Below are 21,005 nucleotides of genomic sequence, written 5' to 3'. Positions count from 1 at the left end.
AATATCTGGGTACTGTGGCCTGTTCAAGTTGACACATAAAATTAGCGAGCACATATACTGAAGGACCGTTTTGTGTATAATTAAACGTCAAACTGTAAAGAATATTGGGTACGTGTTGTGGGTAGTAAGGTAGGGGTGGGGGAGCTTGTTTTGGTGTTTCTTTGCTCACAGAGGAGATAAGCTTTGAGATGTGCTCTGAAGGCCAGGGAGTTTTTGCCCTGGTGTGCAGAGTGTGAACAGCATCCCAAGAGGGTGGATCAGAATGAACAAGGGTAGAGTTGACCGTGGCATGGGCAGGGGTCTTCGGGAAGATTTGTCCTGGCTGGACAGATACTTCTGGGATGGTGAGGCAAGCCCTGCTCTGGTTTCTCTACTTTACTGCATTAAGTAGAGAAGATGCTTGCTCCAGCCTGGGATGACAGCTGGCTGGTGCAGGGCTGTCTGTACCACCAGCATTGTATGCTACGTTATATAGTGTGATGTGATGAGAATTCTTTTTGCAGGAAATATTTCAAATAAAATATAGCTGCCTTAGGTTTTTCTGTTATAAAATATGGTCAGAATTCTTTCTTCTGTCAATTTAATGAATTTGCTTCAAAAGATCTATATGTTTCATATGTTTGTGAAGAAACATGAGATCTTCAAATGATGTGAATTGCTGCCAGTAGTAATTCTAGTCTTTATAAGCCTTGAAATATTTTTGGATCCATTATTTTGAAGTAGAAATATAGCCCAGTAACTTTTCCCTCCACATTTCAAATTAAAGAACATAATTGGGACTTCCCTGGTGGCGCAGTGGTTGAGAATCTGCCTGCCAGTGCAGGAGACACAAGTTCGAGCCCTGGTCCGGGAAGGTCCCACATGCCATGGAGTGACTAAGCCCGTGTGCCACAACTACTGAGCCTGCACTCTAGAGCCCGTGAGCCACAACTACTGAGCCTGTGTGCCACAACTACTGAAGCCCGCCCGCCCAGAGCCCATGCTCTGCAACAAGAGAAGCCACCACAATGAGAAGCCCGCGCACCGCAGCAAAGAGTAGACCCTGCTCACCGCAACTAGAGAAAGCCTACGCGCAGCAATGAAGACCCAACGCAGCCAAAAATAAATAAAAAGATAATAAATAAATTTATTTTAAAAAAGAACATAATTTATTTTTAGATGTAATAGGTGTAAAAACACTTTATAATAAAAAATTCTACCAATAAAATAATTATTATCAGAGAGAAAAATAGCAAAAACAATTTGTGGTAAATTGGTACACAGTAGCCCCCAGTGAACCACCTCCCCATGCCTCTGCCCTTTTGCAGTGTGGGTCTGTTTGTTTCTGCCATCAAATGGTAGAGTCTGTTTCCACACCCTCAGTACTGGGCTTTGCCATGTGGCTTGAACTGGCTAGTGGGGCATCAGCAGACATGATGCAGGCAGAAGCACCATGTGTAGTGGGCCAGCTCTCTTGGCATGCTGCCTCCATTATGTGAAGAAGGCTGTGAGGAAGGCCACGTGGAAAGGGAGGCCCAGCCTTCCTCACTGAGCCCAATCCCCAGCTGACCTGGGCCCAATGCAGCAGCACGAGTAAGTCAGGTAAGAGCAGCAGAAGAGCTGCCCAGTCAACTCATGGAATTGTGAGAAATAGGAAATTGTTGCTGCTTAAGCAGCAAAGTTTGAGGTAGTTTGTTATCCAGCAGTGGCAAACAGAAACATCCTTTGACTAATGGCAGGAATTTATCCCTGTAATTCTAATTCTGGCTTCCTTACTGAACCCTCAGGGATCCCACAGTCCAGTGAAGGAGGCAAAATGTAAGCAGGTCACTCCATTACGGTGTGGTGAATGCCCAGGGGGGTGGTCTGGGCTGATGCAGCCTTGACTTTTCCTCCATCCCCCTTTCCTCATCTGTAAAGATCAGATTTTTCTCTGCAAGACAAGCATTAAAGGGCACGTGAGGAACTGCAGGAAGTAGACTAGTTCTGTACTTCATTGAAGGTATTTTCCATCTCTTAAGTCCGTCAGACTCTCACTTCCCTTTCTCAGAAGTGAAATGCTGAAAGAACCCCAACAAATCTCTTTTCCTTTTGTTTGTTAGCTACTAGTGTTTTCAGTATTCTTGTATTTGTCCTGAAGAATGCCCATGGGTATTCCTCCTTAACTTTCTTCAGGTTCAGAATCTTCTGGAAGAATCAGACATCATAGGCCCTTTTCCTTGTAATCATCCCTGGTTCACCTAATTCACACAGATAGTGGAGTGGTTCTGCTGAGGTCTCCCTGAGTCACTGGAGAAGTCACAGATGGCGCACACTGTCTGGAGCTGAGTCCCGCCTGCCCCACGTTATCTTCTCACTCACTCGCCATCAGCCTTGGCCTACCCCTCTCTTACTCTGCTCCTTGAGATTCTCAGTTGCACACAGCGGCCTTCAGTCTGCAGCACTCTCCTCTCTCCCGGCCAAGCACTTACGTTTGGCTTAGGACTTCCAGCACCAGGCTCCCTCAGTTTTCCTTAGTGGCCCATTCTCCCACTGGGCAGCATTGTTGGACATACCTGGCGTCCACTCTGTCTCTCTTCTTGGCTCCAGCCTTTGAGGTTGCATGTTAGAAAATTACCTTGAATAATCTACTGGAGTAGTTTAAAGATACAGCTTTAGTTTTATATAGTTATAATAGTTTAAGGTTATGTTATTATATATGTAATTTATAACATATAGTTTAAGCATATGGACTATAATTTTAAAATGCAATATTTTTCTGTGGCTTGTGTTATAAATTTGCAAGTCAACTCGAAATGATAAAGTTAAATATTTGTTATAAATTGGACCCAGCTATTTCAGGCACATCTTACTGCCTTGAAATATCTAAAATTATTATTTTTGTCTAATTTGTAGCATGTATACCCATTACTTTGGTCAAATGTCCCTCCATGTAGACAAAATTGCAGCAGAAAGCATGTTACTATTTAGTACTTCAAATGTGGATTCCGTGTTATTGTTTCTATCCATGGTGATCATAATAACTCTTCTTTACCATAACAAAGCCAGCAAGCAACACACCAGGATTTATCTTTTTCTTTCCAACAGCTGTGCTACAGTGAGATGAAAAAGAAAAAACCTACATATTTTAGATTCACCTTGTAAGTCACCACAGGCTACTATATTTAGTGAAATATGGCGAAGAGACCTTGGGCAAGTTGCTTAACTTCTCTAAGCCATGTGTGAATTGGAGATAAGACAGTTTCTCTACCCTCTGGTACTGCTGTGAGAATCAAATGAGATAATGCATGTAAAACACTTATGATTTTCACGTGCTTTCATCTGTTGTGTTTTTCCTCCAGCATTACTATTCAAAGGTAGTATTTCTGTACTTCTCAGTTTGTTTCTCTTGCTTTATCATTTTTAAACTGTTTATACTTTGGATTTCATTTTCTAGTTATCCTCAGCATTGCTTATTTGTTATTTTTTTATGTAACATTGATCTTACACTTTATTACCTCTAGTCATACTCTGAAGCATCCTAGGAGACTTTAAAACTAACAAAATCTTTTTTCTGTTTCTGAGCAAATTTGTTTAGTCTTTGGGATATGTTTGTGTATTTTATGATTTTTTTCTTCACTTTTGGTAATTGCACACATATCTTCTGCTAGTTACTGCTTTATTCTGTTGCATTTAAATTTTTAAATTCATTTTGATATTTTTTAAATAAGCTCATTGTTCTTGAAGCTAATAGTGTTAACAGACCAAGTCAAACAAAGCTTTGTCTCAGACTGCTTTTTAGTGGGTGGCATATGGAGACCTTGTGGTATTACTCTACCATCTTCCCTAAAATTCTCAGAACTCTGAACTTTAATTTTGGTCTTAATTTCAGTAAAGAGTGGGAGTAGGGTAAGTTTGATACTTTAAGGTTTGTGCCTTGCTACCTATTGGTCTAGTGAGGGCAAGACAGTGGCCAGATGTGAGTTGCTTGTGAGAGAGCTTTCTTCCCTGGTTGAGTGAAGGGTAAAGGCTTTGAGGAGATACCGTTAAGTGTGATAGCATGTTTTATGCCCTTCTTTGACTCTGTAGATATGTCCTTAGTAACTTGCTACCTGTTCTTCATTGGATTTTTTTTTTTCTTCATTGGATTTTTGACTCAAAGATTGAAGTTACTTATCGGTAACTTATGAAGCTTAAGTTTTCCTCTGTCTTAAAAGAGCTTTTATCAGCAATTCTTAACAACTTGTAATTGTGGCCTTTTAGAATTATTCTTAAAAATACTTGGATTGCATTTTGAATTCCATTACAATTTTGGACTTAGTCTGATGTGGTCAATCTGCTGCAGATATTTAAAGATCAGTTGTTTCTTCCCAATTGAGATGAATTGTAAAAGGATGAAAAATACCGAATTTTTGTTTGTGTTGTCTAAATTTCCACTATGCTACTTAATCAGCATTTGAGACAGTGAACAGTATTCGTTATAGTTTGAGTTACAAGTGAAATTCCCAGCTAGTTTTGGCTCCTGTCTGAGAAAGATTGGTTCAGTCAGTATTTACTGAATGGATTTTATGTGATTGCATTGGGCTAGAGAGTGCTGATACAGGGTGAGCAAAATGAGATAGGATCTCTGCCTTTAGGGAGCTTACAGCCCAGTAAGGGAGAACGTCATTAATTAAAGAATTCAATAAGTGTAAAATTCCAATTGTGATAATTGTTAATGAAGTAGAGGTTCTTCATTGATGCTGTAAAGACCAGTAAATGTGGGATTTTCTGAGGATGGTCAGATGTTAATTAGATCATGAGGGGCAGGAAGAGCATTGTAGGCAGGGAACAGCATACATGAAGGCCCTGTGGTAGAAGGAGCTGCAAAGTCTTAGGAGACTGAAAGAAGGCCACTGTTGCTAGACTGTAGTGGGAGAGGGTGGTACAAAATGGGGTTGGACAGATAAATAGGGGTCAAACCACATAGGGCCTCTTAGGCTGTGTAAAATGAGCATCTTGAGGAATAATTTAGATACAGTATAATTCACTCATTGTAAGTACACACTCAGTGAGGTTAGTAAATTTAGAGTTGTGCATCCATTTGATTGCCCCCAAAAATTCCCTCGTGCATGTTTGTAGTTGATGCCTATTCCTGCCCCAACCCACTGATCTGCTTTCTGTCCCTATGAATTTGCCTTTTCAAGAAACATCATAAAAATAGAATCATACAATTTGTAGTCTTTTGTGTCTGACTGCTTTCACTTTACATAATGTTTTTGAGGTTCATCCATGTTGTAACATTTATCATTGGTTTGTTCTTTTTAATTGCTAAGTAGTATTCCATTGTGTGGAGATGCCACATTTTGTCTGTATATCTGTTGATGGACATTTGGAACGTTTCCAGTTTTTGGCTATTATGAATAATGCTGCTGTGAACATTCATATACAGTATGTCCACAGAGGACATATGTCTTTATGTGTCTTGAGTCAGTTCCCAGGAGTGGAATTGCTGGGTTGTATGATAAGTTTATGCTTGACTTACTAAGAAACTGCCAAACTGTTTTCCAAGGTTTCTATACCACTTCACATTCTCAAGGGCAGTATATGAGGGCTCCAGTTTCTCTACATCCTATAGTTGACGTTGACTGTCTTTTTGATTATAGCTCTTCTAGGGGGGATATAGTATTATCTCATTGTGGTTTTAATTTGCAGATCATTTCATGAGCTTACTAGCTATTCATTTATCTCCTTTGGTGAAATGACTATTAAAAACTTTTGCCCATCTTTAAATTGGGTTGTCTTCTTGAGTTGTAGGAGTTCTTTAGATATTATGGATACAAGTCTTTTATCAGATAGATGATTGTCACATTTTTTTTTCCCAGTCCATCTTTTCAGTTTTCTTAATGGTGCCTTTTAAAAGCACAAAAGTCTTAAATTTGATCAAGTCTGGTTTATCAGTATTTTCAAGTAAAATGTGCAGAGGTGGTCATTGAAGCCAAAGATGTGGATTAGATAACTCAGGAAAAGGGAACACAGAATGAGAAAGGGAGAGGGTAAATTGGAGCTTTGAGGAATCCTAATATTTACTGTTGTGCGAATGAGTAAGTATTTCAAGTCAAATTACATGGGCCCAGAAAATGTCCTTTAGGCTTAACAGCCATGGAGAGTGCTGTTAACCTTACTATGCTGAAGCCAGATTGCAATGAGATGAAACGTGCATGGAAGGTAAAGAAATGTTGAAGGTGAGTGTAGAAGAGCTCGAGGGTATGGAAGAAGAGCTCTGTCTTGCTCTAGAAAAGCAGGATAGATGTGGTTATCCCAGGAGTTGAATGATGAATCAAATGAAGTTTTGTTTCTTTTTCCTCTCTTTCTCTTTAAAATTTTCGATGAGAGAGGGAATTTCCTTATTCAGCACCTAAATAGTGACCCAGGTATAATGCCACAATTGGAAAATATGTTGTATAGGTATTGCTCCATTTAAGGTCACATGAGTCTCCTGCCTGTTTTCTCTTTATACTTTCTCTCCATTTATTTATTCTAAATATTTTCAAAATGAAAAAAGTAATAAATGCACATAGCTTTTTGAAAAGTGAAATGGAGGCCCAAACTCTCTCATCTAAAATTCTTAGGTCAGAAATATTTTAGACTTCAGAAATTTTCAGATTTTAGAAAGGTAGTCTATATATAGTATTAATTAGTGAGTACTCTTCTTGGGGTAATACCTGTAAAACACATTAATATTTCTTCATTGAAGCATAATATTTATGCTGAGTTACATAAGTAGAGACTATAAATAGCTTCCTGTCAGTTCAGGTCAGGTTTTGGCCCCCAGGGAGTTTGTATAAGATTAGGTCTTAATATTAAATATAAGTAAAGAAAAGCTAGGGTTTTGTTTTGCTTTGTTTTGGTATTTTTCTGAATTTTAGAACTGTGGGTAGGAGATGGTAGTACCCAAAGTCCTGTAATGAAAACCAGTAGTCCTTTGCTCCACTCCTTCACAGCCCTTGTCTTGTTCCACAGAGGCAGCTATGTGTATGCAATAGTTGTATCTTCTGATTGTTGCCTCCATGTTTTCAGATGATATGCTTATACTGTTTCTTGACTTACAAATATTAGACATTATCTCTTGACTTTCTTTTATACCCCATCTCTCTTCTCTCCATCCTCCAGATTTGGTAATGTCACGAAGTTGTTTACACGAAGTTGTTTATATCATTAAAATGTTTACACCATTATCAGTATTGAAATATTGTTCATTTTAGAGCCAAATGATTATATTTTCTTTCTACTATAGTTTTGTTGTTGTTACTTTATGTTTTTACTTGTATGATCATTATTATACTTATCCTTAATTCTTCTGAGGTGTCCATGATATTATCTGTCACTCCATCTTCCCTGTTGAGACTTCTTGTATTCTGGAGACCTGCCCCTGGAAGTGTTCCATATGCCTGCTCCACTTTGTACCAGTAGTCTTTAGGCCTGCTGTGCAGGTACAATCCTGGAACTTGCACTTTGTGCCTCTCCTAACTTATAATGACTGTTTTGTGTATTCTGTGTTTTTCTCTTCCTTGATTTAGTCCTTTATTTTGATAGAGTACATCTTCCAAGAATTTCCTTTAGAAGGGTGCATGGGAAATTTATTTTCTGGCTGTACATCTAAGAGGATGTTGGTTGACTTGTTTAAAAGGAATTTTTTAAACTTTAGAAAGTTATCTTTATCTCTCCTAGGTTTTTTTCTTTTTGTATGTATGTGTGTGTGTATGTATGTATGTATTACTTCGCTTTTTTCATTTGGAGCTCTTCTCCTAAGTTTGATCAGTAAATGAGAAAGGCTAAGAACAGTTTGTGGAATGGGGGAGCAGAGGTTGGATTGCATTGAACTGAGTTGTGGAAGCAAGAAAGTGAAGAGCATTGTAGATATAATTTAGAAAGTTTGGTTATAGAGGGAAAGAGAATAGGAGCATTGAAAGCATTTTTACTTTTTTTTTTAAACATCTTTATTGGAGTATAATTGCTTTACATTGTTGTGTTAGTTACTGCTGTATAACAAAGTGAATCAGCTATATGTATACATGTATCCCCATATCCCCTCCCTCTTGCGTCTCGCACCCACCCTCCCTACCCCACCCCTCTAGGTGGTCACAAAGCACCCAGCTGATCTCCCTGTGCTATGTGGCTGCTTCCCACTAGCTGTTTTACATTTGGTAATGTATATATGTCAGTGCTACTCTCTCACTTCGTCCCAGCTTACGCATCCCCCTCCCCATGTCCTCAAGTCCATTCCCTATGTCTGCATCTTTATTCCTGTCCTGCCCCTAGGTTCTTCAGAGCCATTTTTTGTTTCTAGATTCCATATATATGTGTTAGCATATGGTATTTGTTTTTTTCTTTCTGACTTACTTCAGTCTGTACGACAGAGTCTAGGTCCATCCACCTCACTACAAATAACTCAATTTCGTTTCTTTTTATGGCTGAGTAATATTCCATTGTATACATGTGCCACCTCTTCTTTATCCATTCATCTGTCGATGGACATTTAGGTTGGTTCCATGTCCTGGTATTGTAAATAGTGCTGCAATGAACATTGTGGTACATGACTCTTTTTGAATTATGGTTTTCTCAGGGTGTATGCCCAGTAGTGGGATTGCTGGGTCTTATGGTAGTTCTATTTTTAGTTTTTTAAGGAACCTCCATACTGTTCTCCATAGTGGCTGTATCAATTTACATTCCTACCAACAGTGCAAGAGGGTTCCCTTTTCTCCACACCCTCTCCAGCATTTATTGTTTGTAGATTTTTTGATGGTGGCCATTCTGACTGGTGTGAGGTGATACCTCATTGTCGTTTTAATTTGCATTTCCCTAATGATTAGTGATGTTGAGCATCCTTTCATGTGTTTGTTGGCAATCTGTATCTCTTCTTTGGAGAAATGTCTATTTAGGTCTTCTGCCCATTTTTGGATTGGGTTGTTTGTTTTTTTGATGTTGAGGTGCATGAGCTGCTTGTATATTTTGGAGATTAATCCTTTGTCAGTTGCTTCGTTTGCAAATATTTTCTCCCATTCTGAGGGTTGTAATCAAGACAGTATGGTACTGGCACAAAAACAGAAATATAGATCAATGGAACAGGATAGAAGGCCCAGAGATAAACCCACGCACATATGATCACCTTATCTTTGATAAAGGAGGCAAGAATATACAGTAAAGACAGCCTCTTTAATAAGTGGTGCTGGGAAAACTGGACAGCTACCTGTAAAAGAATGAAATTAGAACACTCCCTAACACCATACACAAAAATAAACTCCACATGGATTAAAGACCTAAACGTAAGGCCAGACACTATAAAACTCGTAGAGGAAAACATAGGCAGGACACTCTATGACATAAATCACAGCAAGATCCTTTTTGACCCACCTCCTAGAGAAATGGAAATAAAAACAAAAATAAGCAAATGGGACCTAATGAAAGTTAAAAGGTTTTGCACAGCAAAGGAAACCATAAACAAGACGAAAAGACAACCCTCAGAATGGGAGAAAATATTTGCAAACGAAGCAACTGACAAAGGATTAATCTCCAAAATATACAAGCAGCTCACGCAGCTCAATATCAAAAAAACAAACAACCCAGTCCAAAAATGGGCAGAAGACCTAAATAGACATTTCTCCAAAGAAGAGATACAGATTGCCAACAAACACATGAAAGGATGCTCAGCATCACTAATCATTAGAGAAACGCAAATCAAAATTTACTTTTGTTTTTAAATATGGGAGAACCATAATGCACGTTGAAATTCTGTGTCAGTGTGAACTTTTATAATTTTTTATAGCAACTAGTGACATAGACTACTTATTCTATGCATTTTCTTGGAAAACTGATTCTATTCCTTTGTTGATGTGAATGAGCCTTTAGAAAGGATGGGGTGAAAATATGGGGTATGAGGGTGGCTGATACAGTGAGGCCCCTGAATAGTCAGGTGAGGAGGATGGCAAAGAGCCCAGGTACACTCCTAGAGCTGAGGCCGCCTCTTCCTTTGAACTGCATAATACAATTTATTTAATTCCTGAAAGGGTTGGGGGCAGTGGACAAGTTTATATGATTGGTGGTAGGAAATTGAGGGACTTTTACAATAAATATCATTTAAACAGCAGAAGTGCCTGATCTCATGGTCAGATCCACAGGGGCTTCCTTCACACAGGAAATCTGTTGTTAAGAGAGAACAGTCTATTCTCCTCTGCTGGAAAGAAGGCTTTTTCACTATTTTGGAACAAGAGGTTTCTTTTATAACCATCATTAAAAGAAAAAACCATTTGCTAATAGCCCATGTTTATTATTCTTTTTTGAGTTTTGTGAAAGATGATGGTCTTGCTACAGATATGTTTTTGCCATAGCAACAGGGACAGACATACACTGGAAAAAAGCAGTGTCAACAACAGATAGTCTTCTTAATGCTGGGCAGATGCTCAAATTTATTGACCGTGGGCAAGTACTAACTTCCCCTTGTCTGCCATGTTATAACGCTATATTCCTAGCACTGCATGTTCTTAGCCTCCATTTCTATGGATGTGTAAAGGCCATCCCATTGCAGTTGCATTTTGTGGGAAGTATGCAAACTGGAAGTAGTGTGACATGGAAATAATTAATAAGGCTTACTATGCATAAAATATGAAATAGTGAAATCTCCAAAATCAGTCACTTTGGAATGAAAGTCAGATGTAATAAAACACCATGAAGAAAGGCAAACTATTCCCATGATACAGTATGCCGTTTTTTAAGGAAAAGCACTCTGCAAAAATATTAGAGGAATTCCTGAAAAAAATTTAAAAGGAGCATGAAACAAACACTATAGTGGTTGAAAACATCAGTGTCCTGAGAATGCATCCTCCTACTTTATTCCTGTAGGAAAATTAAGCTTGATTTCTGTGAGGTCTTCAGAAATGTATTCCTCACAGAAAATGAGCCCTTTTATGGTTGTACATGTGTTCATTGATAACATAAAATTCTGACTGTTACCAACCTATGTGGAATGACTTGAGCTTTTAACTTTAACTCTTTAAAAATATATATTTAAACTATAAAAGTATTGTTACTGGGGCTTCCCTGGTGGCGCAGTGGTTGAGAATCTGCCTGCCAATGCAGGGGACACGGGTTCGAGCCCTGGTCTGGGAAGATCCCACATGCCGCTGAGCGACTAGGCCCGTGAGCCACAATTGCTGAGCCTGCGCGTCTGGAGCCTGTGCTCCGCAACAAGAGAGGCCACAATAGTGAGAGGCCCGTGCACCGTGATGAAGAGTGGCCCCCACTTGCCGCAACTAGAGAAAGCCTTCGCACAGAAATGAAGACCCAACACAACCATAAATTAAAAAAAAAAAAAAAAAAATATTGTTACTAAAAGTTTAGGAAATAGAGAAATGAAAAGTCATTTGTATTGCCACATCATTAAACTGATGTTAACATTTTCTGTGAGTCTCTCTCCTAGTATCTAACTATGTATTAAATAATGGCAGTGGTAATATGCTTATTTTGCTTTCTAATTTAAATAGAATGCCTCTAAGAGTTTTGCTCTGTGAGTATAATGTTAAGTTTTGGTTGAGATAGGTTTTTTTTTTTTAATATGATAGTTAGGGATTTTCCTTTGCTTTTTCCTAAAAGGTTTTAAAATCCTGTATAGGTGTTAGGTTTTATCATTTGATTATAGCATCTAATGACATAAATGCTTGATTCTGCAGGTTTTTCTTGGAAACCAGATTCTATTCCTGTGTATTCAGGTGTCACAGTATGCTGGTGACTCCCAGTGTGCACTGTGTACATATGTTGGGTTTCCCACAGGCATATCAAGCTCAGTGTGCCCATGGCCAACCCCTCCTGCATCTCGCAGTCCTCTCTGCATTCTGGTCTTGTGATTGCATAGCTAGAAACCAGGGGACGGTTTAGATCCCTCACCAGATTATGTCAGTCCTCCTTTTCAAATGGTCTCTCTTCTCCCTCCAAGTTCACTGTTCTAGATCTGGCCTGGGTCATTCAGTGCTGTGTATTACAGCTGGTCTCCTCACTCGTACTGCTTTTTTTCTTTTTGTGTCTGCTAGCTGCTGTTCATAGGCTTCTCATTTCCTATGTGAAATGTTCTTCTGTTAAAAACAGGCTTAACTTAAAGTTGTTTATTTAGAGTGCCAGTCAGGATACTGCGATTCAGCAGCTCACAATGGGGAGGAGGAGGGCGCTGCTGGAGCCTGGTACCCTGTGTGCAGGGAGGCATGTAGACCCGGGGTGACCGTCTCTCAGGGGGGGCTGCCACTGGCATCTTGTGTCTTCTGGCTGCCTCTTTGTCGTCTGTATTTGTCCCAAGCATTGTTGGAATGGGCAGAATCCTTTGCTTATCTTGACCATCTGGAAAGCACATAGAACAGCTTGATTGTTAAGCTCCTGGGATGGTCTTCTGGATAGGGCCTTCCTACCTCTCCCCTTAGAGGGATAGCATTGTCAGCCTTGCATCCCCTCTAGCAGAGTCATGCTGCTAGAGGTCCTAAGTAAATGTCAGAAAGGATTTGAGGTCCCAGTTGTATATATCTTGTGTCAGACTGAGGTAGAGAAGGACAGAAAATAGTACTGGAAAGACAAAGCCAACAAACTGGCCTTTGTGAAGCAGTGAGAGGCATCGTTGCAGATGCTTGAAAAAGCAGGCTGGAAAATGTGCTGATGCTAAGAACCCTGATATTTGTGTACATGGACATAATCTTAACTTGGCTTCACAATAACCCTGTGAACTGAGTAGAGATTATTACCTTTCTGTTTTACAGATGAAGAAACAGAGCCTTTGAAATTCATCAGTTTGCCCAGCATCACGTAGTTAGTATTTAATAGAGTCATGACTTGAACTTAAGTTTCTGATTGCCAATTTTATATACTTCACGTTACCTTTCTTAAAACCAGAAGAATGATAGGCTAACAATGGCCATCTCCATGTCATCAGATAAATTACATTAGGGATAGCACAAAGGAAAAATAAAAATTTATCTATCTTAATCCATATTAATTATTTTCATATTTTAAAAACAGCTTTATTGAGATATAATTCACATCCATTACAATCCACTTATTAAAGAGTACAATTCTATGGCTTTTAGTATACTTAAGAGTTATGTAGCCATCACCATAATAAATTTTAGAATATATTCATTGCCCTAAAAAGAAACCCTTCTAGCCATCACTGCCCCCCTCCCCCCAATCCCCACCCCAGCCCTTGGCAATCACTAATCAACTTTTTGTCTCTATAGATTTACCTACTCTGGACATTTCACACAAAATCATACAATATGTGATCCTTCTTTCATTTTCTGTTTTCAAGTTTTATCCATGTTGTAGCATGTACCCGTATTTCATTTCTTTTCAGCAAAGTTTCTGCTGAAAAATCAGCTGATAGTCTTATGAGGGTTCCCTTGTACATAACTAGTTATTTTTCTCTTGCTGCTTTTAAGATTCTCTCTTTAACTTTCGACATTTTAATTATAATCTGTCTTGGTGTGGATCTATTGGGTTCATTTTGTTTGGGACACTCTTTGCTTCTTGGACCTGAATGTCTGTTTCCTTCCCCAGGTTAGGGAAGTTTTTAGTCATTATTTCCTCAAATCTGTTTTCTGTCCCTTTTCCTCTGGGACCCATATAATGCGGATGTTAGAGCATTTGCTGTTGTCCTACGGGTCCCTTAAACTATCCTCATTTTTTAAAAAAATTAATTAATTAATTAATTTATGGCTGTGTTGGGTCTTCGTTTCTGTGCGAGGGCTTTCTCTAGTTGTGGCAAGCGGGGGCCACTCTTCATCGCGGTGCGCGGGCCTCTCACTATCGCGACCTCTCTTGTTGCAGAGCACAGGCTCCAGACACGCAGGCTCAGTAATTGTGGCTCACGGGCCCTGCTGTTCTGCGGCATGTGCGATCTTCCCAGACCAGGGCTCGAACCCGTGTCCCCTGCATTGGCAGGCAGATTCTCAACCACTGCGCCACCAGGCAAGCCCTATCCTCATTTTTAAAAATTCTTTTTTTCTTTTTGCAGTTCTGTTTGGAGATTTCCACTACCCTGTCTTCCAGGTCACTCATCTGTTCTTCTGTATCACTTAGTCTGCTGTTGATTCCCACTAGTGTGTTTTTCAGTTCAGTTGTTGTATTCTTCACCTCTGTGAGTCCTGTTTGGAACTTTCTTATATTTTCTGTCTCTTTGTGGAATTTCTCACTGTCTTCCTCCCTTGTTCTCCCAAGTTCAGTGAGCATTTTATGACCATTACTTTGAACTCTTTATCAAGTAAATGACTTATCTCCATTTCATTAAGGTTTTTTTTCTGGGGTTTTATCTCGTTCCTTCATTTAGAATGTGTTCCTCCATTTCCTCGTTTTGCTTGACTGTCTGTGTTTCTGTGTATCATGTGAAGCAGCTATCTTACCCTGTCTTGAAGGGATGGCTCTATGTGGGAAGTGAACCTTATTGTTTAACCTTGCCCTAGTTCTTCGTTGTCTCTTGAACTCTCTTTCCACTTGGGTCTGTCTATGGGGTCCAGAAACACAGTCCTCCTGTCAGCCTGGGCCTGGCGCTCAATGGATGTCCCCTGTGCAGGCTGTGAATGCCTGTTGGCTTTGGTGGGGTTGTGCGAGTGGAATAGAGGTGTGTGGCTGCTCAAGAGCTGCGTCTCTTGGTGCTGTGGCTTGAGCAGGGATGTTCACACACTGCTTTTAGCAGGTTAGAATGAGAGGGCAAAAATGGTGCCTGCCAGTGCCAGCAAGGTAGAGGGAGCCTGTAAAAATGCCATCTGTCAGCGTTCCATCCCTGGAGAGTCCCAGCAGACTTCTGCCCCTTTGGCAGATGCTGTAAGATTACTAAGTGAATTTCCCTCACAGATGGTCTAAGCTCTTTACAAACTGCTGCTCTTTGCGCTGGGTCCTGGGGCAAGTGGTTCTTTACACAAGCTATTTAAGAGCAGAGTTTTCACTCCCTGCCATCCTGAGTTACTCCTGAACATAAGCGCTGTTGGTTTTCAAAGCCAAACATTTTGGGGGCTCTTCTTTCTGTTGCAAGACCCAAAGGTTGTGGTGCCTGGTGTGGGTATAAACCCCTTACTCCTTGGGAAGAAGCTCCATCTATTTGTTTGTTTGCCTATTGCTTGATTTGTTGATTGATTTTATTAAGATTTCTCTTGATTGTGGGTCACCATATTGGGAGTGGGGTTTTTGGTGAGAGCATGCCTTTCCTACCTGTCTTGATGAGCCCCTTGTATCCTTTATTGTGGAGCAGGTGTTCTGGCAGTTCTCAGGTTCTTTTCAGAAGGATTTGTTCCCTGTGTAACTGTATATTTGTTGTGTCTGTGGGAGGAGGTGAGTTTAGGATCTTCCTATGCCACCATCTTGAACCCAGTTTTCTTACCATTCCTTTGTAGTAAGTTTTTAAATCAGGAAGTGTGAGTTCTCCAACTTTGTTCTTTTTCAAGATTGTTTTGGGTGTTCTGGGTCCACATGAATTTTAGGATCAGCTTCTCCAATTTCTGCAAAGAAGTCAGAAGGTTTTTGATAGGGATTGCTTTATCTGTAGATCAATTTTGGGAGAATTGCCATCTTAACAATAGTAAGGCTTCTGATACATGAACATGTTATATTCATTTCCATACTCTTAAACAACCAGTTTTGTCAGTCCAGTTCTTCTAGATATGGATGTTCATATTAAGTGTGTTGTATTTTGCAAAGTAGCATTAGTGGAATTGAAGTCCTCCTGCCTGGATTGTCAGGCATAGTGCAGAGGTTTAACTATTGCTCTTAATTAAACATGACTTGAATTGATAGAAAGCGATACTTGGAAATTATGTGAAGAAACTAGTATGAGTAATACCTGCTTTATGATTTTCATATGAACCTTTACATACAGAGTGGTATGGTTTGTTTTGTAGTTTGGTTTTTTAAATTATCATTTTTATCCTAAATATGTCTGACATAGGAGAGGGATTGCTTCAGGCAAACTTTCAGGTCTAGTACCTAGAGATAGGGGTACATATCCGAAGAGTAGCTTACATGGCTGTAATGAGGGAGGTCCTTCAAAACTTTGTGATAAAATTTAAAACCCTCTCACATTTGTGTTTCTATGGCATAAATAGTCTTCTCCAGGCTTGTCATGGTCAAGTACCAGTGATGTAATAATGATGATTATACCAGAAGCACCAAAGGCAGCTATTGGCATGCTATGTGGTGGGGCTCTAGGCATGGTTAGTTTGACTAAGTATTCTAAGAGGCCACATGGAGTTTGTCATCTCTGACAGAGGACTTTAATGCATTAGTGATGAAAAACGGCTCACTACTGACTCTTGTGATCTTCCAGAGAGTGTAAGACAACGCAGCAGTGAGTGCTTCTTGTCTTATGTAATGTAAACACATATATTCAGACCATTTGTTTGGGTACAGTGTTCCATCTGGTGTCAGCCTCATCAAAGGCTTGAAATAGAGTAGGTGATATGTAATATCTAGACATTAACATTTTATTTATTATTGGATATAATATCTAGATACTAATATTACCTACTCTTGTTTTCCTGTTTTATTGCTTATGAGTGATCATCCAACTATTATAAAACTAGACTTTTTAAAAACAGGATATTCTTTTAGCTTATTTTCTCCTGTGTGTTGATCCTTTCCGGTTTCTTGTTCCTTCCTGTTGCTTGTTGATCAGAGTCCTGTGGAAGAAGTTGCTTTTGTGAGTCCTGTTGCTCTTCGGTGTGGTTAGTAACACTGTCAGAGGTGGGATCAGCCACACAAACACCTATCTTTGGTCCAGAGCACAGGTAGGGGAGAGGTGGAACAAATGGCTGCTCGACAGATGTGTACTTAGGGTTGTCAGGCCCTATTGTTCACCCTCCTTGTCTACTGCCCCACCTCCAATACATGCTTAATAAACGAAAATCCCCAAATTAGAGATTCATTCTTTTGGATTAAGGCTTCCATCCTTTGTTAAAATTCAAACAGAGTGAAATGTTACCGTGTTAAACATTATGGATAGTTTGGGTAATTTATATTTAATTGGTTGTATACAGAGTTTGATAGATCTCAGTGGGGGCAGAGAGATAGAGAACACACAATTCAATTACTAGGTACTTTGGAGGAATGTAGGAGAAAACCAGAAAAAAAGTAAGGGCTGCCTGGAATCATGAATATAGCTTATTCGGACACTATTATTTTACCTAAGGCAGCCTTTTATGGTCCCAGGAATGTCTGTGATGACCCTCATCTTCCCTGGAATATTCTTAGAGCAGGATTAGGAAACTCCAGGCCCGTGGGCCAAATCTAGTCTGCCACCTGTTTTTGTAAGTAAAGTTTTATTGGAACATAACCATTCTTATTCGTTTACAAACTCATTGTGCCTACTTTCTTGTTACATTGGCAAAATTGAGTAGTTGAAACAAATATGGCCCACAATGTATAAAATATTTACTTCTGGCTCTTTACGGGAAAAGTTTGCCAATAAACTGGTCTAGAGAGTCTAGACTTTTAGAAGGTTAAGCATGGATCATAGATATCTTAAACTTATTTCAGACTTCTTTAACTTTTAATATTACCATTATATGGACTCAAGGGCAGTGATCTTAAGGAAGGATCACTACTTATATCAGGATGAATGCTTGTTCAAAAAAAATGTGTAACTTCAAAAATATTCTTAAAATAAAGGATAACACTGCTATGTTTAAAACCTAAGTAGCCATTGGAAAATTAATATCTGATTATGCATGTACCTGTTACACCAGCCTCTTTCAGGTGCTCCCATGTACCTGTTACACCAGCCTCTTTCAGGTGCTCCCATCTTATTACATGAGAAAAAATGTTACAGTTCTCGCCATAGGCATTCATCTTCTATCATTTTTGAAGACGAAGTATTTATGTTAGACATTGTAACTTATTTAACTAAATATGAATATAAATATAAAATGCTAATCTCACTGTTGGAAATTTTTAAAGTGTTCTAGCTCAGTTATGTCTTGTCTTCCTTTCTCTCTCTCAGCTTGAAGTCCATGGCCCAAAATGACTCTACCACTGGAGACTTTCTTCCGTAAAGAGGAAGACCACACAGGAGGCTGGGATGAGCATGCCACTGCATCAGATCTCTGCCATTCCATCCCAGGATGCCACCTCTGCTAGAGTCTACAGAAGTAAAACCAAAGAAAAGGAGAGGGAAGAGCAGGTACTGGGGGAATACCCTTCTTAGTTTCATTATTTTTGTTCTTTTCATTAAATACAGTCTAGAATAAGCTCTGACGATCAAGTTTTCTCTAATAATAAATTTAAAAAGCACATGGTGTGAACAGTTTTGCTCAGAAGAAGTTGTCTTTTTGTAGGTTTCTAGGTTTTCAGATTTTGCAATCAACTTATTCTGCCATGATTATATCATGACTTATTTATCTTCATTGGTTAAATATTTCTGCTAAATCACTGAGAAAAAGTTCTTTGGATTCTCAGAATATGATGCAAAGGATGAATTTATTTGAGCAAAAACATATGCCTGCTGCAAGGGTGTCATAGTTAACATCAGAGTCTACCTCTGCTCTCATATGGCTTTTGATTGGGCCTGACAATTAAATATGCATTAGAATCTAGTAAGGTCAGTGGTGGAGGAAGTTCAGGACCACCTAATCCCAGCCCAAGGGACCAGGAATGGCTTCCTTGAAAAAATGACATGTACATGGAGACCCCGAACCTGGAGTTAGCTAGGAGAAAGAGTGTTCCTGGGACATGCTGAAAGGCCAAAGGTTAGAGCAAGGTGGATCTGAAGATATTAAAATAGAATAACTGGAATATAAAGGTTGAATGGGTAGTGGCAAGATAGGAGGTTGGAAAAGTTATAGAAGTTACCTAAAGGAGTTTCGATTACTTTGCAAAAGAATGAATGATCAGATTTGTGTTTTTAAATCTTTCATCCAGCCTGCAGTTTGGAGGATGAATTGAATGGGTGGCAGGGAGACCAGTCAGAGAATTATTTAATAGCCTACTTAGGTCAGGTTTGACAAACTTTTTCTGTAAAAGGCCAGATAATGAATATTTTAGACATTGTGGGTCAGACAGTCACATCTCTTCAACTCTGCCATTGTAGCATGAAAATGGTCAAAGACAATATATAAATGAATGGACATGACTGTGTTCCAATAAAACTTTATTTACAAAAACAGGAGACAAGTCAGATTTTGCCTGTAGCCTGTAGTTTGCTGATATCTGGCCTAGGGAAAAGTTGATGGTGACTTTGTCTAGGATAGGCGTAGTGGGGATAGAGATTTACATTATTAATCCATTGGGCTTGATGATTGAATGTGGGGAGGGACAGGGAGGAATCAGAGATGACCCCTGCTGTCTTCTTGCCTTTACAGTGTGCTTTACAAACATTTGCTCCTTAGTTCTTAGAGCATTCCTATTTTATAGTTAAACTTAATCTTTGCCCAAGACTCTAAAGAATCCTTGTTAAATCAAGAATTGATGTCTTGTGTGAAGTTGAATCATTATAGTTGATGGAACACCATTCTTTCCATTATTACATATAGAATAAAGAAAGAATCTATCGTATTTCTTAAAGTACATGGACTATAGAAAATGAAAAGGTGCCAGGTAAATTGAAAAGGTCTCTGTAGTCTTAGTTTGTGGGATTTTTTTCATTGCTTGTGTTGTCAGTCTGCACCCTTTCCATTTTGCTGAACTCTTAGAAGTGTGGCCAGCATTGTCCGACTAGGGGTAGTGGTGGGGTAGATGGTTTCAGAATGTCATATTTTCAGTATTTTAGTTTTTTTACAACATGCTGGGGACGGGAAAATATCCCTAAATATCTTTCCCATGTTCTATCAATTTTCATTTGTTAGTCTTCATTTAAGGTTCGGTTAAATTAATAGTCTTTTCTTATAATCCTTCTTAGCCCAAATGGATTCTTAAATACCATTAAGTAGAACATTTCCTAGGTCTAGGGTGCTTGCCTGTATTAAGTTGAGGCTGTTAGTTCCTTATTCATTGCAGTGTCGAGTTTGGGTATCAGATGGCGGGAATTTCTTGGTATATATATGAGGAAGCTATACATATTTGTTTGGAATAGATAAAGGAAGATGTCCAACATTTTAACAAGGAAGAGAGATCTCTTTTGTATAAAACCCTCTTACAGATTTGTTGTAGGTGGGTATTCAGTAAATACTTACTGAATGATATGATCTATTTGATGCCATTTTTAAGGTTTAAATAAGTAGCATTAACCAGCTGTTTCATGGAATTGGGATTTTGATTGGTATTGGGAAGAAGAACCATCCTGCCCCACCTTCATATGGGGAATAGTTTGAATACATGATGGCAAGTGTGACAGTTCTGGGAATCATGGTGCCAAGGTGAGGTGGCAGGTAGTGGAAGAGCCACTGAGACAGGAGCTTGAAGAGCCCCAGAAGAGCTTTGGCAGCAGCTGGCACAGCCTCTGAAAAATGATTGTTGTAGGTTTCTAGAGTCTGAAATGTGGTATCAGGATGGGCTTGGAAGGTAAATTTTTGTCCAGTGAAGCCTTTTTTCCTTTATCCAGTTTCCCAGGTGCAGTGAGTTCAAAACAAAATCCTTTGGTACAATTTCTGATCCTCTTGTGCTTGGGAGAGGAGGAGAGGAGGGAAAGAGAAGCTATGCAAAGGCACCCCTTCCTTCCATCCCATCATCCACTGTTCTCAGAACCTGAAAGCTGGCAACCTGAGACAGTCCATTACATCAATAACAATTTTATTCCTTCTGAATCTTGTGAGAAGAGAGGAACATCGCAGTTTACGCAGAATCAAATAATGTAACTGTTAACGTGGACACAGTTTTAACCTATGTTTATCAGATGTGAGATTCTCTCTGTAGCACCCATTGCCCGAGCCCGTATCTACAATTCTAAGAGTTAATGACTTTTACACAGTAGTCAGTACACTTGATGAATAAATGAATGAGTTCAGTTTTAATGATATGGGGACTACTGTGGAGGTAAGAGGAATGTTTTGCAATCCATAAAAGGATTTCTTCTGCTGTTACTTATGAACTGGGTAAATGTTTCTTGAATATTTTTT

The 21,005-nt window shown here is 39.3% G+C and overlaps 1 protein-coding gene across 4 annotated transcripts in view; it reads left to right on the top strand.

The window, feature by feature from the left end:
- MARCHF8 (membrane associated ring-CH-type finger 8) overlaps positions 1–21,005 on the top strand; it is a 111,105-nt gene that overhangs the window by 30,844 nt on the left and 59,256 nt on the right. For all 4 annotated transcript variants that reach the window (XR_009497945.1, XM_059899771.1, XM_059899773.1 and 1 more), the window contains exon 2: positions 17,957–18,136. Coding sequence is in view for 3 of the 4 variants with exons in the window: in XM_059899771.1 (XP_059755754.1) it covers positions 18,035–18,136 (102 nt within the window). In the remaining variant the exon portion in view is untranslated. The remainder of the gene's footprint in view (positions 1–17,956; positions 18,137–21,005) is intronic.

This window comes from Balaenoptera ricei, chromosome 16 (genome assembly GCF_028023285.1).
Source record: "Balaenoptera ricei isolate mBalRic1 chromosome 16, mBalRic1.hap2, whole genome shotgun sequence".
NCBI classification, from domain to species: Eukaryota; Metazoa; Chordata; class Mammalia; order Artiodactyla; family Balaenopteridae; genus Balaenoptera; species Balaenoptera ricei.
The sequence above is the reverse complement of the archived record's forward strand: the minus strand, read 5'-3'. Positions and strand labels throughout refer to the sequence as shown.